At 48.4% G+C, this 20,747-nt stretch overlaps 1 protein-coding gene across 3 annotated transcripts in view; it reads left to right on the top strand.

Moving 5' to 3' along the window:
- The window catches only part of Plb1 (phospholipase B1), a 95,172-nt gene that overhangs the window by 10,650 nt on the left and 63,775 nt on the right, over positions 1-20,747 (top strand). For 2 of the 3 annotated variants that reach the window (XM_050131588.1, XM_050131584.1), the window contains 6 exons: positions 2,859-2,934; positions 3,924-4,022; positions 5,046-5,102; positions 10,748-10,819; positions 12,129-12,203; positions 14,152-14,215. In XM_050131588.1, the coding sequence (XP_049987545.1) occupies positions 2,859-2,934; positions 3,924-4,022; positions 5,046-5,102; positions 10,748-10,819; positions 12,129-12,203; positions 14,152-14,215 (443 nt within the window). The remainder of the gene's footprint in view (positions 1-2,858; positions 2,935-3,923; positions 4,023-5,045; positions 5,103-10,747; positions 10,820-12,128; positions 12,204-14,151; positions 14,216-20,747) is intronic. The other variant, XM_050131585.1, reaches the window with a different exon arrangement.

The following is a 20,747-nucleotide window of genomic DNA, read 5'->3' as shown; positions in this document are numbered from 1 at the left end:
ATGCCGATGCCCTGGGCAGACCCACGCCTGGAGGCTGGAGGATTCAATATATCTAGCTCACATACTGCTGAGTGCCAGAGTCAGTGAGAATGTTGCAGTATTTAATTTGGTTGATGCAGTGATAGAGCCCACTCCCACCCTTGCAAACGATTTGCGAGTTTCAACCACAGTTGGTAGCGTGCTTGCCTAGCATGCAGAAGTGGGGCTCAGTCTCCAGCACGGCATGAAACCAGGTGTGGTGATACACATCTGTAGTCCCAGCCCTTGGAGATGGAGAGAGGGGCAGAAGGGCAAAGCTGTGTGTGCAGCAGCTGGAAGCAAGCCCGAGCCACTACATGAGATACAGTCTTAAAACAACCACAAACCCACGCGAGTTTGCAAAATATCTCTGCGACAAGAAGTATTAGTGAGTAGGGAAAAAATAACCGAAATGTATTTTAATATCTCAGAACTTGATCCCTGTGTATTTCTGAGATTTCTGGTAGGATTTTTGCCTTAGCTTCAAGAATCTGGTATTTGATTCTAAAAAAGAAGCTTATATGAAAGAAACCAGAACAAGGACAGTTGAGGAAGGAAAGGAGTTTTGATGGGAAGGGAGGTACGAGGAGAAATGATGGGGTGTGGGTTTCTGAGGTTGGAGAGCACATGGAAGGGAGAGAAAGAACACCTTCATGTCATATCCTGACCCTGTGGACAAGGGTTCCATGGGTACCTTCCACCCTGAACTGGTGATTTCTGTCAATTTGACACAAGCTAGACTCCTCTGAGAGGAGGGAACCCTAACTGAGAAAATGCCTCCATAAGTTCAGGCTGCAGACAAGCCTGTAGGGCATTTTCTTAATTAGTGACTGATGGGGAGGGTCCAACCCACTGTGGGTGGTGCCATCCTGGGCTGGTGGTCCTGGGTTCTCTAAGAAAGCAGGCTGAATAAGCCACAAGAAGCAAGCCAGTAAGCAGCACCCCTCCATGGCCTCGGCATCAGCTCCTGCCTCCAGGGTTCCTGCCATGTTTGCGGTCCTGATTTTCCTCAGGGCTTGAGGATTTGTAAGCCAAATAAATCCCTTTCTCCCCAGATTGCTTTTAGTCACAGTGTTTCCACAGCAATGCTAACCCTAAGAGAAATTGGTACCAGGCTTGCTTGTTGATTTTTCCTGTGAAAGACCTGACCATGTTGTTTTGGGGTGGGGGACTGTGGGAACACTGTGGAACTTTGGTCTAGAAGAGTCATTCAGTGTCGAAAGGGTGGCGTGTTGTTGAGAGAACATGGAGGAAGAACCCGAGGACTGGACAGATGACAGAGGTCTGGCCTGTGAAGTTTCCAAAGGAAGTTTGAGAATGACTTAAAGGCACTATCGGGGTCATTGCGTATTTTGAATTGAGAATCTGTGGTTCAGGTCAGCTGGGCTTGGAGAATCAGCTGTGATTGACAAGCCATCAGAGGGGAAGTGAAATTAGAGTGATACCTCTGCTTTGCTTGGACAATTGATGCTGGGCGGCTGGAGCTGAGAAATTAGCGGTGATTAAGAAGGAGACCTGTATCACTGAGCTGATGTCTTCTGGGAAGCCTTGGCTTGGGAGCACAGAGAAACTGGTGTTCCAGGGGTGGTTGTACTTTGTGCTGGCAACCAAACTTGGTAGTGTAAGAGTCACCCAGGTGGTGCTGGCAGGTGGTGCTGGCTTTGAAGGCGTGAAGGAGTCAGGGAGAGCAGCTGAGGTTTGGTGCCGTATGGGAGGGATGGAGTGCCTGAGGGAGAGGCTGCTGGTGAACGTGCAGCCCCATTGCAGCGAGAGACCCCAGAATTTTGGAGACTCCAAGGACAGCAGGCCTTGAAGTGGTCTGAGCTTAGAAGACGACCCATACCTACTGCAGAGGGCAGAGCTGGGTAAATGACCCAGGCCCTTCGGAGGATCCCAGGAAAGTGTGAGTGGATTCCGGACATTGAACTCTGAGTTATTGACACAGAGTGTGGTTTTGCTTTGTTCAGAGTGTAACTGTGCCCTGGTTTGCCCCTTTTAAAGTAAGAAAGTATTTACCTTATTTTGATTTTATAGGAGCCCACAGTTGAGAGACTTTGAGCTTTTAAGGAGCTTTAGGAGTTTTATGGAGACTTTGGAATTTTTTTTTAAAAGATATTGAATTTAAAGTATTGGATTTTATAAAGACTGTGAGATTTTTTTACTTTGTAATGTTTTATAATATGATGTTGGTTAATATGAGATTTAAGAGCTGGACAAGAGGAAAGGTTATGGCTTAGCAGTGATGTGATTGTGTGTCAAGCTGGCAAGGGGTCAGTTGTGCTGACTGGTTTTGTGTCATCGTGACACCAGACTCATCCGAGAGGAGGGACCCTAACTGAGAAAATGTCTCCCTAGGATGGGGTTGTAGACAAGCCTGTAGAGTATTTTCTTAATTAGTGATTGATGGGGGAGGGCCCAGCCCACTGTGGGTGGGACCATCCCTGGGCTGGTGATCCTGGCTTCCATAGAAAGCAGGTGAGCAAACCATGAGGCGCAAGGCAGCAAGCAGCTCCCCTCCATGGCCTCTGCATCAGCTCCTGCCTCCAGGTTCTCTCCCCAGTTTGAATTCCCACCCTGAACTTCCCTCAATGGACTGTAATTCAAAATCTATAAGCCCAATAAGCCCTTTCCTCCCCAAGTTGCTTTCATCACAACACCGGCAACCCAAAGATACACCCCAACCTTCATACTCTCTTCTCCTACACCCTCGAAGGCTACAATTACCCCTCCCCTCTCCCTAAGCAACTCATGCACCCCAGTCACTCTCTCTGTTGGAGGGCCTCTGGGTAGCCCTAGTCCACCAGGATATGTGATCATGCACAGCTTGCTTTGATCTGCAGCCCGGCACCCGAGCTTTGCAATTGCTCAGAGGAGACAACCAAGTTGTCCAAGGCTGTCATGCAGTGGTCCTATAAGGTGAGCCCCACTTGGAACCTGGGCTGCTGGTTCAGGGGAACATGGGAGGGTGGAGGAGAACAGGGAGGGTGGGGGACAATGGGATAACCAGTTCTAGCAAGACTTAGCTGAACTCAGGGCTGCTGGGAGCCAAGGAGAGGCACCCGCATAGTTCTCCCCAGGAGGAACCCATACGGTTAGAGGCACAGCTTGTGCAGGAGTGGGGCATCATGCTGACCACAGCTAGTGAAGAGTTGTGCCAACCGTTCTTTGCCACCATTGGTGCTGGTTCTCCAGCCTTTCTTCTCCAAGGTGGAAGCCCCTTCGGTGAGCGAGCTATGTGAGGCCTTGAACATGCGACAGTAGATGGGGAAGAAGCTTGGGCCATGCACCTGTTCCGGCCTCCTCCCCCACAGAAATCCCCACCATACACACCATACAGATGGTGCCTGTATGGAGGCAAGTCATGGTTCCTGACGCCACACCCTTTAGTTGACCAAAGAGGCCCAGTAGAGTGTGGTGAGCTCAGTGGAGGCCGCTATTCACTGGCTGGCAAACAGCTCAGAATACAGAGCCCACTGACCTGTGTTAACAAGATGGCATTCCGCCACAGTTGTAAGTTCACAGTTGTGTGGCACTGTCCACTCTGGGTATGACTGAGTGGGAGCGGGGGACACTGATGGCACGTGCCTTCGCAGACCTAGCCTCCACGGCGTGCAGGGCTGCCTTGTACTTCTTGAGTTTCCGGAGAACTGTCTCCAGCTCTTTGGTATGCCCTGGTGCCGGGGCTCCAGAGGCAAGGGAAAACTCTGTTGTTGCAGTCCTCAACAGCCCCAAAGTGTAAGGCAAGGGGGGCCTTCCAAGCAGCACGCAGTTGTCAGTCACGTGTAGAGGTGGTTGAGTGAGGGTCTTGGTATGATGTGTAGAGCTGGTTGAAGGAGGGTCTTAGTATGCCAAACAACTTTGGCTGGCGTGGGCTCTTGAACGGGCACTCTTTTGTCCCTCTCCAGGAAACCTGGGAAGGTCTCCTGGCCTCCAGCAAGTTCAACAACCATGAATCCTTCACAGTGGTTTTCCAGCCTTTCTTCTATGAGGTAGAACCACCTTCGGTGAGTGAGCCATGCAGGGCATCGCGAGTATGGATACTAGATGGTGAGGAAGCCTGGGCCGCCCACCTGCCCCTGCCTCCTCCCAGCCCCCTTTCCTCCACAGAATCCACAGCCTTCCCTGAATACCGGGTGTGCAGTCTCAGGAACAATGCCACCGTAGTCTCTCACCCTTTCCCATGCGGTTCCCTCATGGGGTTGCAGTCCCGTGAGGCAGATTCTGAGAAGCAGGGCCTTGAGGCTGATAGCCTGGCCTAAAGCCCTGTGTCGGGAATGGGCCTACAGTGTGACCTCATACAAAGAGTGATTTCCCCCATGCCTTGGTTTCACACCTGTAAAACAAGGACTGTTATTAATATCCCATCTGTCTGGAGTGGATGTCAGGACTCCACAAGCTAGCATGGAACCTGGGGCTTGAGGAGCCCTGGGTACCCCCTCCCACCTTTGTGATTACAGAGGTTGCTGTTTTCCAGACCATTCCCTCTAGCTTTTCCTTCTGTGTGCTCCTCTACCTCCATCCCTGGAGAGAGGCATTTGCGTCTTCCTCCCCAAGGGAGGAGGATTGTATAGCCCTGAGAGACGGACATGCCTGCCTAACGGGGTCTCTGTAGCCCCTGAGCCTTCAGGGCTGTGTGGAGGAACAGCTGCCAGCTCCTACCTGTCGGCCTCACTGTACCACCTCCAAGACAGACTTGCTGTTTGAAGTCACGGTTCACAGTGGAAAGGACTCCCTGCCCGTGCCTCACTGCCCCAATGGAGTCACCTCCCAGTCACCCGCTCCTGTTCTGCGTTCAGTTTTGGAGGCTCTATAACAATACAGAGAAACCAGAGACTCACCCTGTTCCTGCCAGCCCTGACCTCCAAACCCTAACTCCAGACAGCACTCCTATAAATGTAATGCTCCTTGAGGAAGGGCTAGAGGACAGAGCTGGATGGGCCAAGGCCCTGTCCACATAGGTGGACAGCATCATATCCTCGGGGTGGGGGTGGGGTGACAGAGTCCTTTCTTACCTCATTCTCCTCCAGGAGAGGTCCTCGCCCCAGGATCCCAGCATGCTCGCCCTCAGGATCTGGAACAACATGGTGAGTGTGGAGATGTGTGGCTCATGCCAGCCTGTGGGCTGGTTCACAGAGGGATAGCCTTGACTTACCAATGGCGAGCTGGTACAGAGCTCCATCCTGCTTTCCCCAGAGGCAGGGCCAGGCCCCTAGAGTTGGGTAGTTGACTGGCTTCAAGTTGCATTAGGGCACAGGCTCCCTGAGGTTTCTACTCACTTTCCTCTCTGAAGTGGCACCATGCAGGTTTAAAAGGTGTAGGTGGTACCTGGAGCCATCACAATCGTCAGAGAGATGGCCTGGGCTCGAATTAGATCCTGCCTTTCATGCCTGCATCAATTCAGGTATCAACCCCCCCCCCCCACAGGAAACACATCACCCCTGACCCCACGCGTTCAGTGATTCTCACCCTCCATGTCTTAGATTGTGTTGTTCTCCCTAGGGTAACAATGATGGGCTTTCCCGGGTCCCCAAAGGTTTCCCAGGGCCTTTGGGAGGTACCCCAAAACTTGGTGCCCTTTCAGGGTGCTTCTTTTGCCATTGTTTGCCCATCCTTGCTGCCGTATCCTTAGAATCCCAGCAATATGAATTGGGTTTTCTTCTTCCTTGGATTAGAAGCATCTCATTCTTTTCCTCCAGCTGGTGAGCTGTATGGAGTATACTGAGTTTCAGTTATTCTAAGGTGACCCGTGGAGATTGGATCAGGGAGGTTAAGGGGATGGTGGTAGTGACCCCATGTGTGAAACACTTTGACCTTTGGTAGTGAAACCCAAGGCCTTTTCCAAAGGCACTTGCTGGTGGAGCAGGCACTTGGGTGGGATAACCCCTAACCTGTGGTTCTCAACCTTCCTAATGCTGTGGCCCTTTAATACAGCTCCTCATGTTGTGGTGACCCCCAACTATAAGATTATTTTTGTTGCTACTTCATAACTGTAATTTTGCTGCTGTTATGAATTGTAATGTAAATGTGGGGGGTTTTCTTTTTGTTTTTTGTTGCTGTTGTTGTTTGGAGCTAGAGGTTTGCTAAAGGGATTGTGATCCACATGTTGAGACCTTTTATTCCATGAAGGGCAGAAAACAGACCCCGGGCTTCATGACCTCCAAAGGAGACAGGGTTGACTGTACGAGCTCAGCCTCAGGCCTCTGCCACACCATGCTTCCTCAGCAGACAAGTGTCTGACTTTGCTCTGCCCTGCCTAGTGCTAGAGGGTACAGGACGACCAAGTGTAGCCCCTGCCTTCATGGAGCTCAGGTTATAGCTGGGAGGATACCAGTCATTAGAACAGGGCACAAGTGTCCTGGCTGGCAGGGCTGGGCTGGCAGATGCTCAAACCCAGTATGGACCATGAGGTCAGGAGGGGCCCTGAAGACGGAATTTGAGTGAGTTTGAAGTGATGTACAGGAGGAGGGCAGGGCAGGCACCCTTGGCACCAGGGCTTCTCAGCAAAGGGTGTGGGGATAATGAGCCAAGTGCATCGCCGAGGGCAGGAGGGAGGCTGGCCTATCTGAGAGGCAGTATGGGGATGATGGGACTCAGAGTGCAGACAGACAAGCCCTAGAACTCAGGAACAGCTGAAGAGAGCACAGCAGGGCGGGACCCTTTCCCTTTCTCCTCTCCTCAGCGTTGGCGGCAGTAGTGGCGACAACCACTTTTATCAGTGGCATTCCTGGGCTGCTGACCCAATTTCCTCTGGCCTGCTCAAGAGTCACGAGGAGCGAGTGCCCAGAGGGAGATAAGAGTTTGGGGTACAGCAAGTGCCAGGAGGACTTCCTGGAGGAAGTGACAGTTGTCCTAAGTGGCAGTCACTGGCCTCTCTCCAGTCCAACACCGGCAAACCCACTAAGTTTCCCATTAAGTCCTTCCAGGCACCTACAGCCCAGAAAGGGAGAAAGGAGTGTTTCAGTTCCCCCGTTTCCCCACTGGCAAAATACCAGGCCACCCACCACTCTGCTGGAACCCACCCACAGCTCCTGCAGGCTTGAATCTGCCCATGAAGGATCTGGAATGTGACAGGTTAGGGCGAGGCAGAGGGTGTCAGAAAGTGGTTTTGGCTCCAGTCCCACTTCTGGCTGCTTCTTGACAGAGTCACGTTATTCTCTCCCCTGCCAAGAGAGTACAATGACCTTCAGCTAGGGGAGCCTGTGGGGCTCCCTTCATGTCTTTCAGTTTTGTGGTCCTTTAGAGTATGGGGAGGCTGGAGCCCTTGGTTTGTGTGTTTATCTTACCCCAAACCATGGAGGCCATACCCAGGGTTACATGTTCTATGCCACATTCAAACACAGAGCCTCGGGGGGGGGGGCTTTCCTCCTAGATAGGTAGCGGCGGGTGTGGGGGTGGTCAGAAGTGCTATCATCTCAGGGACCTTCACCTGCCATTCTCCTGACTACCCGTCTATGTTGAAAGGGATCTCTGCAGCCCACAGAGCCATGTGTGACTACACACGGGCCACATCAGCATCTGTCTTCTGTGCCCTCAGAGGGCAGGTGTGAGCTCTAAGCGCTGCACATATGCGGAGGTGGTGAGTGGTTTTGTCTGTGCACACCCGGACTAGAACTCTGCTAGGTTCCTGATCTCCCTGGTCCCAGCCCTAGCTGCAGCTTGCACCCCCTCTACAAAGCTGAAGATTTGTGTTTGGGCAGAACTCATTCTCTCTGGGTCCTTTCTGCTGCTTCTTCAGCAGTTTCTGGAAATTCTTGTATCGTAGTAGTGAAGGGACACACCCTTGGGGACATTCAATCCCAGGTCCTCCCAGTAATCACAACACTACGCTGAGTCTCGCGGCAAGATGCTAGCGCTACCAGGCAGGAGGGGAAACGTGGGAAGTAGTCATATTTCAGAAGAACTCATTCCAGATCTGATTTCTAAAAAGTTATTGCTCTTACTTATCGAGGGAGGGGTGCACTGAGCTACGGTGTGCGTGCCGAGGCCAGAGGACTGCCCGCCACACTCGCATCAGGCTTGGCGGCAGTGCTGAGCCATTTAACCAACCCCCAGAGACGATTTTCCTACGATCACCCTCATCCGTCCCCATGGAAGCCAATTTCACAGTGGCAGAGCAGAGTGAAGGAGACCAATGAAGAGAGTGGAAGATGAAGCAAAAGCAAGGATGAGACCAGGGACAGATGTTGGGGGGTGGGGAGGGGAGATGGTGCCTTTGGGTACAGCAGCCCCGGGTGGCAGAAGAAGGAAGAGGGGCTATTGAAGTAATCAGGTTTTCTCTCTTCTCTGAGGATTCAGAGTTAGAACCAGTGTAAGAAAACTGTATGACTAATATGGGAACATTTAACGTGAGGCTTGCTGTGGCCTTGGCCTTGAGACATGATCTCAGTCTGTAGCCAGGCTGACCTCAGATTTAAGCAGTCCTCCTGCCTCGGCCTCCCAGATGTTGAGATTATGGGTGTGTACCGTCGTGCTCATTTAAGATGAGGTTCTAAACAGAAGCAGGTTTAGTGGGCAAACTTATAAACTGCCCTTCTCTGGGGCCCTTGAAATGGTTTGCAGGGTTCTGTTGAATTCAGCCGTCAGGATAGATACGGTTTCTCTCCAGATTCTCTCTGGATTCTGACATTCTTGAACGACTGAGGGGAAAGTGCAGTGCAGTTGACCCAGCCATTAGCCAGGCCCCATGAGCGCTCCCTTTTTCCTAGGACGGGCCAGCATCAAAATAAAACTGAAAGGAGTTTGAGAGCCCATTTTTTTTCCCTGCCACTCCTCCAGAACTGACTGTAATTATGCCCCTTTATCTGCCTCCTCCCACCAGATCAGAACAAGCCCCAAGTCCTGAACGTTCTTCTGGCTTCCGGGTATCTGGGGCACAAATGCAGAATTACTAGATCTTGAGGGGCATCTGAATCATTGTGGTTTATCTGTGTGACAGCTAGAGGGGGTGTCCAAGCCAGTAACCAACCACATCCCTGTCAAAATCCTTGTCAGGGGGGTGAGGGACAAAACTGCTACCAGGGCCTAGCACTGTGGTGTGGCAGGGCTGAGAGAGCAAAGCAGAAGGCTCCCAAACAGGAGGGAAAGGCATGGGCCGAAGACCCTTCAACCACTGTAGCAGGTTTTTAAGTTCCCAGCTTCCTCCCTCCCCTCCCTCCCTCTTTCCCCCTCAACTCTGTCCTCTTCCTCTTTCTCTTCCTCCCTCCTTCCCTCCCTACCTCCCTCCCTTCCTCTCCCTCTGTGTATGTCTCTATATCTCTCTCATCTCTGTCTCTGTCTGTCTCTCTTGATCTCTCTCATATCCAGGATCTCACGTAGCCCAAGCTGGCCTTGAACTTGCTACTTGAGAACGACCTGGAGTCTCTGCTCCTCCACCTCTGCCTTCACAGAACGGGATCACGGGCATGCATGACCACACTAGGTCTTTATTCAGGGCTGGGGATCAAACCAGGACGCAAGCACTCTTCTGAGATACATTCCCCAGTACATAAAAAGAAGTTTTAAAAACACTCGCCCACCTTGGGTTGGGGATGTGGCTCAGTAGTCGAGCATCTGCCTGGCATGTGGAGGGCCCCGTTCTTGACACCCAGCACTGAAGAAAGCCTAAACAAAACCCTTCATCTCGTTCTTCAGCAGCCTTCATTCCCCTTTCTCCGGTGCTTTTGCTGCAGCTCTGACCTGCTGGTTCCACCTGCTGCTCTCAGTACCATCTGTCTGCTGTCAGGTGGCCTCTGTGATGGTGGTACCGATGCCATCCGTTCTCAAGTTGCTAGCCAGTCTGTTGTCTGCGAGTGTGGGGGCCAAGCTGCATTCCTTGTCACTCCGTCTCTGTGGCCCAGCCAAACACTGGGGCCTGTTTGACTTCATAGGCAGCTGTGTAAACTTCAATCCAGACTTGTTGGTTGTTTTTTTTTTAATTGAACCTGGGTTTGTGTACATGTAGATTGATGGTTCTCAACCAGTGGGTTGCAATCCCTGGGGGGGGGGGCACATTTCAGATATCCTGTATGTCAGATATTTACATTACAATTCATAACAGTAGCAGAAATACAGTTATGAAGAAGTAATGAAAATAACCTTATGACTGGGGGTCATCACAGCATGGGGAACTGGATTAAAGGGCCACAGCATTAAGGAGGATGAGAACCACACTGTAGATTATAGCCGCAAGAAGGGGAAAACTGGGGCAAAAGACACAGGCTTTTCCCACGCTGCTTGGGCTTGTCCTTCCTCCCTATCTCTACTGTCCTTGGCATGGAAATCTTTATCAGCATCCAGCCAACTGGACACTGAGGGGAGGACACAATGCCAAGTATGGTAACCACCCTAGGGAAACCACGTGACCCGCTGTGATAATCTGGTTGGCCTCCGAATAACAATGTTTGTCTGCCTTGGATACCTGCTCCAAACCATGTTCAGTTTCTCCTACTGCTGCACTCCTGGGGAGGTGGGCTAGGAAGTCCCATCAAAAGCCACCAAAACCCACCAATCTCACACCATGGTCTTCAAACGAGAGTACTACCACATCCCTAGGAAGATGTAGGCCGCACTTCCCTGAGAGTTGAGCTGCTCACCCCTTGGTCTAGGACGAAGCTGGAAATGCCCACAAGGGCTACTGACCCAAGAGTCAGACTCTGAGAGCTCCCTGGCTGGAGGAACCCATCTCAGGAGTGCCATGGAGGGCTGCTACCTACACCAGGCCTCTGTATCAGCTGTCACCCTTCTCTTCTAGATGAAGCCAGTGGGTCACAAAGATGAACTGTTTGATGCAACGGAGAGAGAGAGGCTGGAATGTCCGTCTCAGGTAGGAGACACTGGGCTGGGTGAGGTGAGGTGTGGGTGACAACGCATGAACTTCACTGAAAAGTGGGGTGTTACTGAAACGTTAGCCCCGAGAGTCTTGGGCCTGCTGTTCTGGACCTGAGCACAGGTTGTCCTAAAACTGATTCCTGTGTACTATGAGAGCAGAGTGAAGGCCCTTCATACGTGTGGGCATCACAGGAACAAGGCCACAGCTCACCTGGCCTCCAGTTATGGTCCTGCTAGCCTTCTTGGGGCCCCAGGTGCCACATCTAGGCCTTTCTATACCTCGGGAGGCAGAGCTGATGAGGTCCTAAGGAGTCTTGAAGGCTGTATCCTAAATATGTGCCCAAAATGTAATAAATCTATAGATAATCTTTCCAAAGACATGGATTAGGAAATAACCAAACATCAATGACTGAAATTCCTTCTCTCGTGGAAGGCAGGTTGATTTGGGGGAAGGGTTGCTTTCTTGATAGTAGAATTAGTAAGTTTATTGTGATTAGGCAAACCTCCTTTCCTCTTTGTTCTGACTTCCAAGAAGCCTAAAATGAGGTCCTCTTCTGTCTGAGATTCCTGTGTTTAGCTGGGTAATACAGACCACTGAGACAGAGAGGGAGAAAGTATCAGAGATGACTAGCTTGCAAGTGGGCCATTTCAAAGCCCCGGGGCGGGGGGTGGGGGGCGTCTTCAGGAGGCCATCAGGCAACAGGAAGAGAAGGGGCAGGGAAAGGTCTGGATTCATGGAGAGGATATGTGTGAAAACTCAATGTTAGAATCCAGCCACTGCCCAGGCCACAGCACCCACAGCAGCCTTTTCCCAGCGACAAACTGACAGGCACCTACCGAGTCCCCGGCTAACAGACCTCTGGGGCCAGGGTCTCTGCACTGGGAAGAGAATTTATAGCCAAGGGGGTGGGGGTATTATCACACGCCTTCTTCCCCAGCCCTTTCCCTGGCTCATGTCTGGCTCACAGACTTCTACTGTGAAACCAACCCCCAATCTCATTCTGACACCGGGCTCTGTACAACTCTTCAGAGACCCCACCAGGCTGCCTCTCTCTGGGCTCTGAGCTGTTCTTGGAACCCTCACCATGTATGTTTTATCTGTCTGCTTGTCTGTGACACTCCTAACTTTAAAAAAAATAAACTCCTTACTCCCCAACACCCCTCCTCAGTATCTCTCTTGGACCCTGCCCCCACCTGAAACCTTATATCATGAACATTTCAGTTAACCATATCGAAGACGATGGGCTTGATTACTATGGGATGGAGAGCTCTGGGTCATGGCTATATGCTACCTTTCTCTGCAGGAGAGCCCCTATCTGTTCACCTACAGAAATAGCAACTACCAGGCCAAACAGCTGAAACCCATAGGAAGGCTTCAGGTAAGGAAAGGACAGACGTGAGTCTTTGTAACCTTCCACATGGTTCTCTGTGTCCTGAAAACTCCACTGGCCTCTGGGCACATTGAGAGCTGTGGCATTCTGGAAACTGCAACAGGTACCCGAAATTCAGCCAGGGCAGACTGGGGGATAAAGGACCTCAAGTGTGTGTGTGGCTTGTTCTTAGTGGCCTGGATCAACACCATCTTAGACCTGACTCCGTGTAGTTCTCAGAGCTACATGAGGTAGTTGGGGTTCCATGGCACTGTGGCAATTTGACAAGAGACCTCGGATCCTCCACAAATCTTTGGCTAGTCCTTGAGCCTTTAATCTGAAGAGGAAGAAAATAGAATTGTCAAGGTAGAGGGAGAAGGGAGCTGAGGTCTGGAACTAGGTAGTTTGGGGACCAGATAGCCTTAAAGTCCAACCTGTCCTGCACTGTACACATCTGGATTGTGGCTTATCATCTCAGTCACCTGGATTCTTCCTGCTGAGATTAGATAGGGCACTTTGCACTCCTCAGGGCTCAAACACCGAAAGACTGACGTCTTTGCTCTCAGAGAACCAGGACAAAGGTGGATAAAGATGACTTGGTCCTTCCCTTCCCATGGGAGCATTCGCTCCAAGTGGTAGAGTGAGCTTCTACTCTTAAGAAATGCAATGAGAAAGATTCCTGAGTTACCAACGGGCCCCATATTTTCTAATTTATGCACCTAGAAGGAAGCAGGCACAGCAAGATGAAGCCACTGGTTCTACCTTCAAATCCAGAGTCTTCCAGATCCTGGCTGTGTGTGGATAAGAAAGGCCCTCGGCCTCCTCCCCGTGCCTTTGGTTTTCATTTGGGAAGTCGTGACTGTGATAGTCACACCATGTGGAGTTACAAAGTGTGTTAAGAAAGAGAAAGCATTTATTCCAGTGTCTGGAATGCAGGGAATCCTATCAAAGTGTTGCTATTGGTTTCTATATATTGCTGTTTTCCCTTGGGATGCAGTATTAAGTCTCTCCTATACCTCTAAACGGAAGCTCAGAGGGGCAAGGACTCGGGGCCAGGGCCGAGTCGTGATCTGTTAGCTGATGAAGATGTATAGGTGAATCCTAGACATGATATTTTAAAACATGAATAAAGCACACTGCTAGTCCAAAAGGACACAGTTTGGTAGAAAAATGGACATACCAGCCAGCAATTACAAACACTATAGTAACTGGAATTAAAATTTTGTGTTGGGTCTTCTGGGAATACAGAGGAAGAAAAACCAACTCAGAAAGTTAAAGATAACTTTCCTAAAGACGATATCAATTTTGAAGGATGACTAGGGGTGAACCTGGGAGGCAGAAGGATAAGAAAATGGAGAAGGAGGAAGGAGTTGGAGGAATGTCTTAAGCAAAGGCTCAGAGGTATGGGAGGGTATCAAGACTTTGGTCAAGGACAGACTAGAGTCGGGAAATGTTAGGATCGATGGATTTTATGCTGAGGTTGGTATATGGCAGCAATTTTTTTGTCCAATCAACGAATAGTATTTCCTAGATGCTCGGCACCATTGTCATCTTGGAGGACACAATGGGTAGCATTGACAGAGGGCCTGGCTTGGCTGAGAATCGAGGCAGGGGAAGGTCACAGTTACATCTTCCTGAGAGAGAGAGGGAGACCATTGCGAAGGGAGAGGAGGGGACCTCCAGCCTAAAGGAGGTGACACTGTTGAGGACCTGCAACACTGTAGACAGGACTATTAACGGCTTGAGCTCAGGTGAAGGAGGAGGAGACAGATCGGAGCAATGTGTTATGGACAGTGAGCTATGAGGTTGAAAGAGAGAGAGATCTTAACAGACATAGTTCTGTTCTGTTTTAATTGTGAGTGGTCGTTTCCAGTATAGAGGGCCAGCCCCCAATCCTCTGCCCCCAAGTTCTAGTCCAGTTGGTGCATTTGTTCATCCCCTGCGTGTCTCATTCCAGGTGAGAGAAGGCACAGAATTTAATTGCTTGGACAAGGACCCCTCGAACACAGTCCCCACCACAGGTACATGGTTATTTGTTGGTGGGTTTTCCCCTCACTGGAGGGCTGGAATTCAAGTCAGAGCAACTTTAAGATAGCAAGGACTCCCAAGATCAGGGTGAAGGTGGGTGAGAAGGTCCAGGACAGGTGTTTATGGCCCTGCCCGAGGCCATGAGGTCATGTTTATGCGTGATTATAATTTAACTAAAATAATAGCATCCTTATCAGAAAGCTTTGACTGAGCATTGACCCCATGTCAAGCCATGTTATGTAAGGAGCCTAAGGGTTGCTGAGTGCATTGTTCCTATCTTATAATCTTGGTGGGTGAAATTGTTCTTTAAAAAAAAATTACTTGTAAACAGAAAGCAAATTAGCCAGTCCATACTTCTTACCCAAGGAATGTGCAGAATGTGTTCAAAGTCCGCACAGAATGGGGATGCCCAGCAGATTAAAAAAATTGTTATTGCTCTCTGTTTCCTTTCCCTTTCTTCTCTCTCTCTCCCTCTCCCTCCCCCCTCTCGCTCTCGCTCTTTCTCTCTCTCCTTCGTTCCTGCCTTCCTCCCTATCTTCCTATCTCCATTTCTCTCAAGACAGCATTTTATCTGTATAGCTCTGACTATCTTAGAACTCACTCTGTAGACCAGGCTGGCCTCAAACTCAGAGAGCCACCTGCCCCTGCCTCCCAAGTACTGGTGCCAAAGGTGTGCGCCATCACTCCTGACTTCACTATATTTCTGAAATGCTGCTGGACTCTGAATAGGAGCCTCACAGAATGTTCTAGGCAGTCATTAACATCTTCCTGAAGAGGAAGATACTTAAGCACTGCAGGTTTTTCTGCAGGTGAAGCAGCTTGGGAAACGATGCCCATACATATGGGAAGTCACATGACGGTATTAGTGGGACCCTGGTGACTCAGAACCTTAGCTAAGACATTAGTGATGTAAGCTCTCATGCTGGCCATTGGAGGATAATTAGATATGCTCATTTCTCAGTCTGCTTGCTTGTTGATTTGTTGGTGAATTGTTGGGTAGCTCCTGTAAGCCGTTCAGGAGTATCTATCCTGGCTGATCTAATTTAACTTCTGACCTGGATTACTGAAAAGGGAAAATTGAATTTAGAGAAGTCACAATACCTACAAGGAATCTTACATCTGTTGTAACATTGCCGCCTTGTGTTGTGAGCAGAGCAAGTAAGACCATGGCTTAACTTGCCTTTTCCGAGCATCTTGCCTTTTCACAGGCAGATTAAGACATATAATTGTCAATAAAAAAACAGAGCCTGGATACAAAACATATTCTTTTTCAAAGCTGTAATGTAACAGAATAGGCGTTCATGTTTATTCTGGTACCTGAAGTACAAAGTACCTGAAGCCAGGATCTTAAGAAAAATTCTATTTAAGCCCATGGTTTTAGAGCCTGAAAACCCAACATTAGATGGCCTGTCTCTTTGGCTATGCCCCTTGTGGCAAAGTTAAAACATGGTACAGAGATGGGAAGAGAATTGATAAAATGAGTCATGTGTTGGGGTCACCTTTATTTGTAACCGCCCACTCGCATGAGAACTAATTCACCTTGCAAGGCCAGCGTTAACCCTGTCCAAGGGCAGTCCCCAGCCCCCAGGGACATAATTACTTTGCATTAAACTCAGCTCTTCAGTTTCTACCTCTTCCCCATCACCATATTGAGAATCAAGCCTCCAGAACTTGAGTCTTTGGGAGACCAAACCACACCCAAGCCCCCACATTAGTGGTGCAGATCTTACATGAAGATGTTTAGTCTTTAGACTTCTTGCTCCTATGTCTGGCCCTGCATTCCTATTGATTTACTTGCTGGGTGGACTTTAACAGCAGAAATAATCATCTTTATATGTGTACCCTCCCATGGTAAAAACCCTTAGTCTAAGACATAGATAGAGGTTTATGTATAGAGATAAGCATATATCTAAATAGAGATAGAATATCAATTTGAAAGTTCTAATAGCTGTGTTTTAATCTTATCACTCTGAAAGGATGTTCTGTAAAGCATCTTGCAATCTCCCTGAATTGTGTTTCTGTCATGGCAACCGTCCATCAGAGCCTATCTCCACATCTAGAAACCAGATAGACAGTCTCTTCCTTGCTCCCTGACCCTAGTGACCATTGTGTTTATGAGTGCTTGAAGGAGTCAAGAGCAGGAGATCTCAAGGCTTTACAATCTGAGATACCTTAGTGATAGGCACTGTTTAAGTACACAGAGAGGTGATCCAAGCCTCCACTGAGCTACCCCAATGACGTAGGACTGAACCATGGATGCTCGTCAGTGAAATTCACGCTCATTTAAGAGTGTCAGGCTAGACCTCTGAGTCTAGGGAAACAAGATAAGTGGGCAAAAAGAAAAACACACTTCGTTTTTGTTTCACTTACCTGTGAGCATTCTAATCATATTCACGACAGAAGTATTTTCATGTTTTAAAAACAAGGAAAACCTCAGCAAAGACCACACTACTATTTTCCTTTGATTGTTACCATGTTTCTGGAAAGTTCTCCCCCCCCCCTTCTGGAGACCATGATTGCTGATTGAAATGAGAGCATATGATACACCCCCACTGGCTTAGCAGATGGGAGGAGCCACTAAATACTTACCGAGGAACTCTGAATGGCTGAGAATTTTAAATTCATCCAATGAATTCGCAGAGTCAGCCAGGCCACACACAGTACCACCACTCGAACATTGTCACTAAGAATGTGGTGTAAAATAACTATTTTGCCTCTCAGAGTATTTTTGAACTCCTTTTTGTAGTCACAAATGCACAGATGCAAACTGATGTTACACAAGAGGACAGTGCCTGTCTTCGCAGGCCGTGGTCCCTGGTGCCTAGGTGCCTAGTCTCACCTGCCAGAGCTCTCGGGTGATAGACTGCCTCAGCTGATCTATGGGGCTTCAAGGGGTGAGAGGTAGAAACTTGGTGCAAGTCATTTTTAGAACCAATCAGCATTTGGAATTCAGTGATCAAGGCCTGCCCGTACACCTGTAGGGTTTACAAAGCACTATGGTTTTATAAACACTGATACTGATATTTACTGCCCCTTCCTCTCATATAGCCGGGATGAATTAAATATCTATCTAGGGGTCTGCTGCCAACTTAAGATTTTTCCAAAAATAAGCAGCATTGAGGAGTGCGAGGGGCCGTGGCTCCCTGGCTGTCCATCGAAGACTAGCTGCTAATTCTGATTTCATTCAGCAGCAACAACCACAGAAGGCATCCATGCGGTGCTGCCTGTGTGTGGCTGCGACCAGCCGTGTGAAACAGAAAAGGACATTCACCCAAGTCATTGATTCTTAGCTCCCCAGACATTTGTTTACCGCAGTTGGCTACACTGAACTCTCCCAGAGCTAAGGTGAGAGATGACCATGTTCCAGCAGTAGGCAGTAGGTCACAGACCCAACAGCCAGTGCTCAGTGAGGCTCTGAGGCCACCTACCTGCTCTCGGGACTTGATGTGGCCTGCCATCAGCAAGCAATGTTGCCCCCTGGGGACTAAGAGCCTGCCTGTCCCTCAGTACATCCAGCCTACGAAGCAAATTCAAGTTCTCCCCGAGAGGCTCCTTTAAGTGTTTTCCTCCCCCAATGTTATTTTAAAAAAAAAAATACATTTAGTGTTTTAAAACAAATTGAGGATTTGATGAAGGAACCACCAAAATGCTAAGGAATTGAGTGCAACTTTGAAATATGAAAATAGGACCATGAAAATTGGGACCCTAATTAACGTGGGAAAATAGTCATTGAAGTTGGGACCCCTGTTGATATGTAAACAGCACAGACAGAGTGGAAAATGGGATTAGTGAACTGGAGGGTAGGTAAGAGGACATTATCTGAAAGTCAGCATTCACTGAGGTCTAATAATTGTAGGAATGAGAAGGACTAACAGATAAGTCAGTGGAGTTAGTCTTCTATAGCCATAGTTTCCACGTCAGCAGATTCAAACAATAATGGTTCAAAGATGTTAGTCTTCTCTAGCCACAGTTTCCACATCAGCAGATTCAAACAATAATGGCTCAAAGATGTTTAGGGGGGGGGGGGAAGTTCCAAATTACAGGCTTTGTTTTCATTATTTCCTAAATAATCCTTTATCATTTTTTCTTTTCTTTTGAGATAATTACTTCATTTCTCCTTTCTCTTTTTCTCCCTTCAAACCCTCCCATATATCCTTCTTTGGTCTCCAAGTTTCTTATTTAAACTTTTGAGATCTGTAAAATCACCATCACATAACCTTTCATTCAATCTAATATGTTTTATTAATATACTTATAGCAAATACATAGTAATCATCCACACTTTTGCAGTGCAATGTGGCCTTTAAATATACGAATACAACATATAACAATCAAACTTGGAAAACCAGCATATACATCACCTCAGACCTTATCATTTCTTAGTGAAATTAATATATTTCTCTCACTTCTCCTGTGTGCAAGGTACCCATTTATCCTATATATGTAGATTAAAATCTCCAAAGGCAGAAATGGGGTTTTATTCTAATGTCAGTAAATTACCATCATTGTAGAAATCTTTTTATAAAATCCCTAAAATTGCAGAACAAATGAATTGAGAAGCCCAAGCTAACAAAGAGAGTAAATTGATTTTTTTTTAAGATTGTAGCACCGAGTGGTTCAAGTTGTTGGGCTACACAAGAATAAAACACCAAACTGTTAATCGCTACTCCTGAGTATGGCTTTTCGTGGGCAGAGGCCATTTCTCCATGTTTACTTGTGTAGGCTGCTCGCTGCTCATAATACTGCCCAAAGCTTGGATGGCCTTCTGATAAAGACTCTCTGTAGAAACATCCATAAATTAATCATGAGTGTCAAACTTCTCTCAAGGCAGTGAACAGTGTGTTCCAGATAATATTTATCTAATCAGGCCACATAAATTTAATCTTGAAATAGTTGCCTTTCCAAAGGGAGCAATTGCTAAAGTGTTTTGATTAAATTTCTGATTCTTTATCAGCGTGATGGTATCAATAAACCTCCAGCCAAGGTCTACAGAATAGTAAACCAAAGAAGTGCATGGACCGGAGCATGACAGTAGAGCGTCAGATAAGCCAACTCCCAGCGGGCCTCATTTCATACGGCCTAGTCTCTCTGGCTGAGAAAACAGAGCGGCAAACTAGAGAAGCCACTCCAGAAGCAAACTGTGTGCATGTGTGCACAAACACACATGGACACATGCACACATGGACAATGGACACATGCACACATGGACACACATGCACACATGGACACACACATGCACACATGGACACATGCACACATGTCTACACATGCACATGTGGACACATGCACACATGTGGGCACATGCACACAGGGACACACACATGCACATACACAGTAGGGGAACAGAGGATATGTGTGTGTGTGTGTGTGTGTGTGTGTATGTGTGTGTGCGCACGCGTGCGCACGCATATATTCTGTCTCATTTCTATCCACCAAATTTAAGAGGTGATTATGGTCCATTTGAGTTGCTTTTTACATTTTTAACTTTTACTTGCACATGTATAAATGCGGGTGTGCTTGTGCCATGGAGCATGTGTGGAGGTCAGAGGTCACCTTACAGGAATTCTCTTTCTACCCTGTGAAATCTGGGAACAAAACTTGGGTCTTTTGGCATGGTGGCAGGAGCTTTTTACCCACTAAGCCATCTGGACTTTTCTCTTTTCTCAGCCTATAATAAATGTAGGAACTGTGGAGGCAAATCTGCCCATCGCCTTCACAAAGTCTTACCCTAAGCTTCGCATACCAGTTGGCATTCAGAGAATTCACTATTATGGCCCTGAGAATATAGTAATTGACTGTCGTCAACACAAGCTAAAATAAACCACTTTGGAGCTGAGGGAATGGGTCTCATTTTCTGGTGTGCTTTTCCCGCCTCCCTACCCCCTATAGCCTGATTTCTTTGGGAAGAGGTCATTTTAAAGTTTCCATGCTTAGCCCTGTAGGCGTGTGTTAATGTGTGCAGCTGGGTTTGTGATTTGATATTGTTCTGCTAACCACGCAGAGTAGCTGTGGAAAGCTGGGAAAGGCCACGTAGGCTGTAATCACGTAAAAGGGAATGTGCGCATGTGTGCACGTGTGTGCGGTGAATTCAAGACATGATGATGAGGGAAGACTCTAAAGATACTTAAGTGACTCTAGGGTCTCAAAACAAGACGCCAAAGCCACCGTCAGGCTTTGCAATGGCAGCCACAGTCGTGGGAGCCAATTTGTACCTAGACCTGGAAGGAGACAATTATGGTCTCTACTACAAATGCAGAAATGGACCCCTGCCCATGGCTTCAAAACGAAAAGGTATTTCTCAAAATATGGTACCCAGACAGCACTGGGTGCAGCCACGGTGCCTGAGGATTAAACATGCAAATTCTTAGACTCACTAAAGACCTACTGAATCAGAAGCTCTTGGGAGTGTGTGTTTGTGTGTGGGGGGGGAGGTCATGTGTGATTTAACAAGCTCTCCAGGTGATTCTCGCGCACAACACAGTTGAAGGACTGCTAATCTGTGTACTCTCACAGCCTACATTCATGA

Source organism: Alexandromys fortis, unplaced genomic scaffold, assembly GCF_014885135.2.
Source record: "Alexandromys fortis isolate MF-2015 unplaced genomic scaffold, M_Fortis_MF-2015_v1.1 scaffold_377, whole genome shotgun sequence".
NCBI lineage: Eukaryota > Metazoa > Chordata > Mammalia > Rodentia > Cricetidae > Alexandromys > Alexandromys fortis.
The sequence above is the reverse complement of the archived record's forward strand: the minus strand, read 5'-3'. Positions and strand labels throughout refer to the sequence as shown.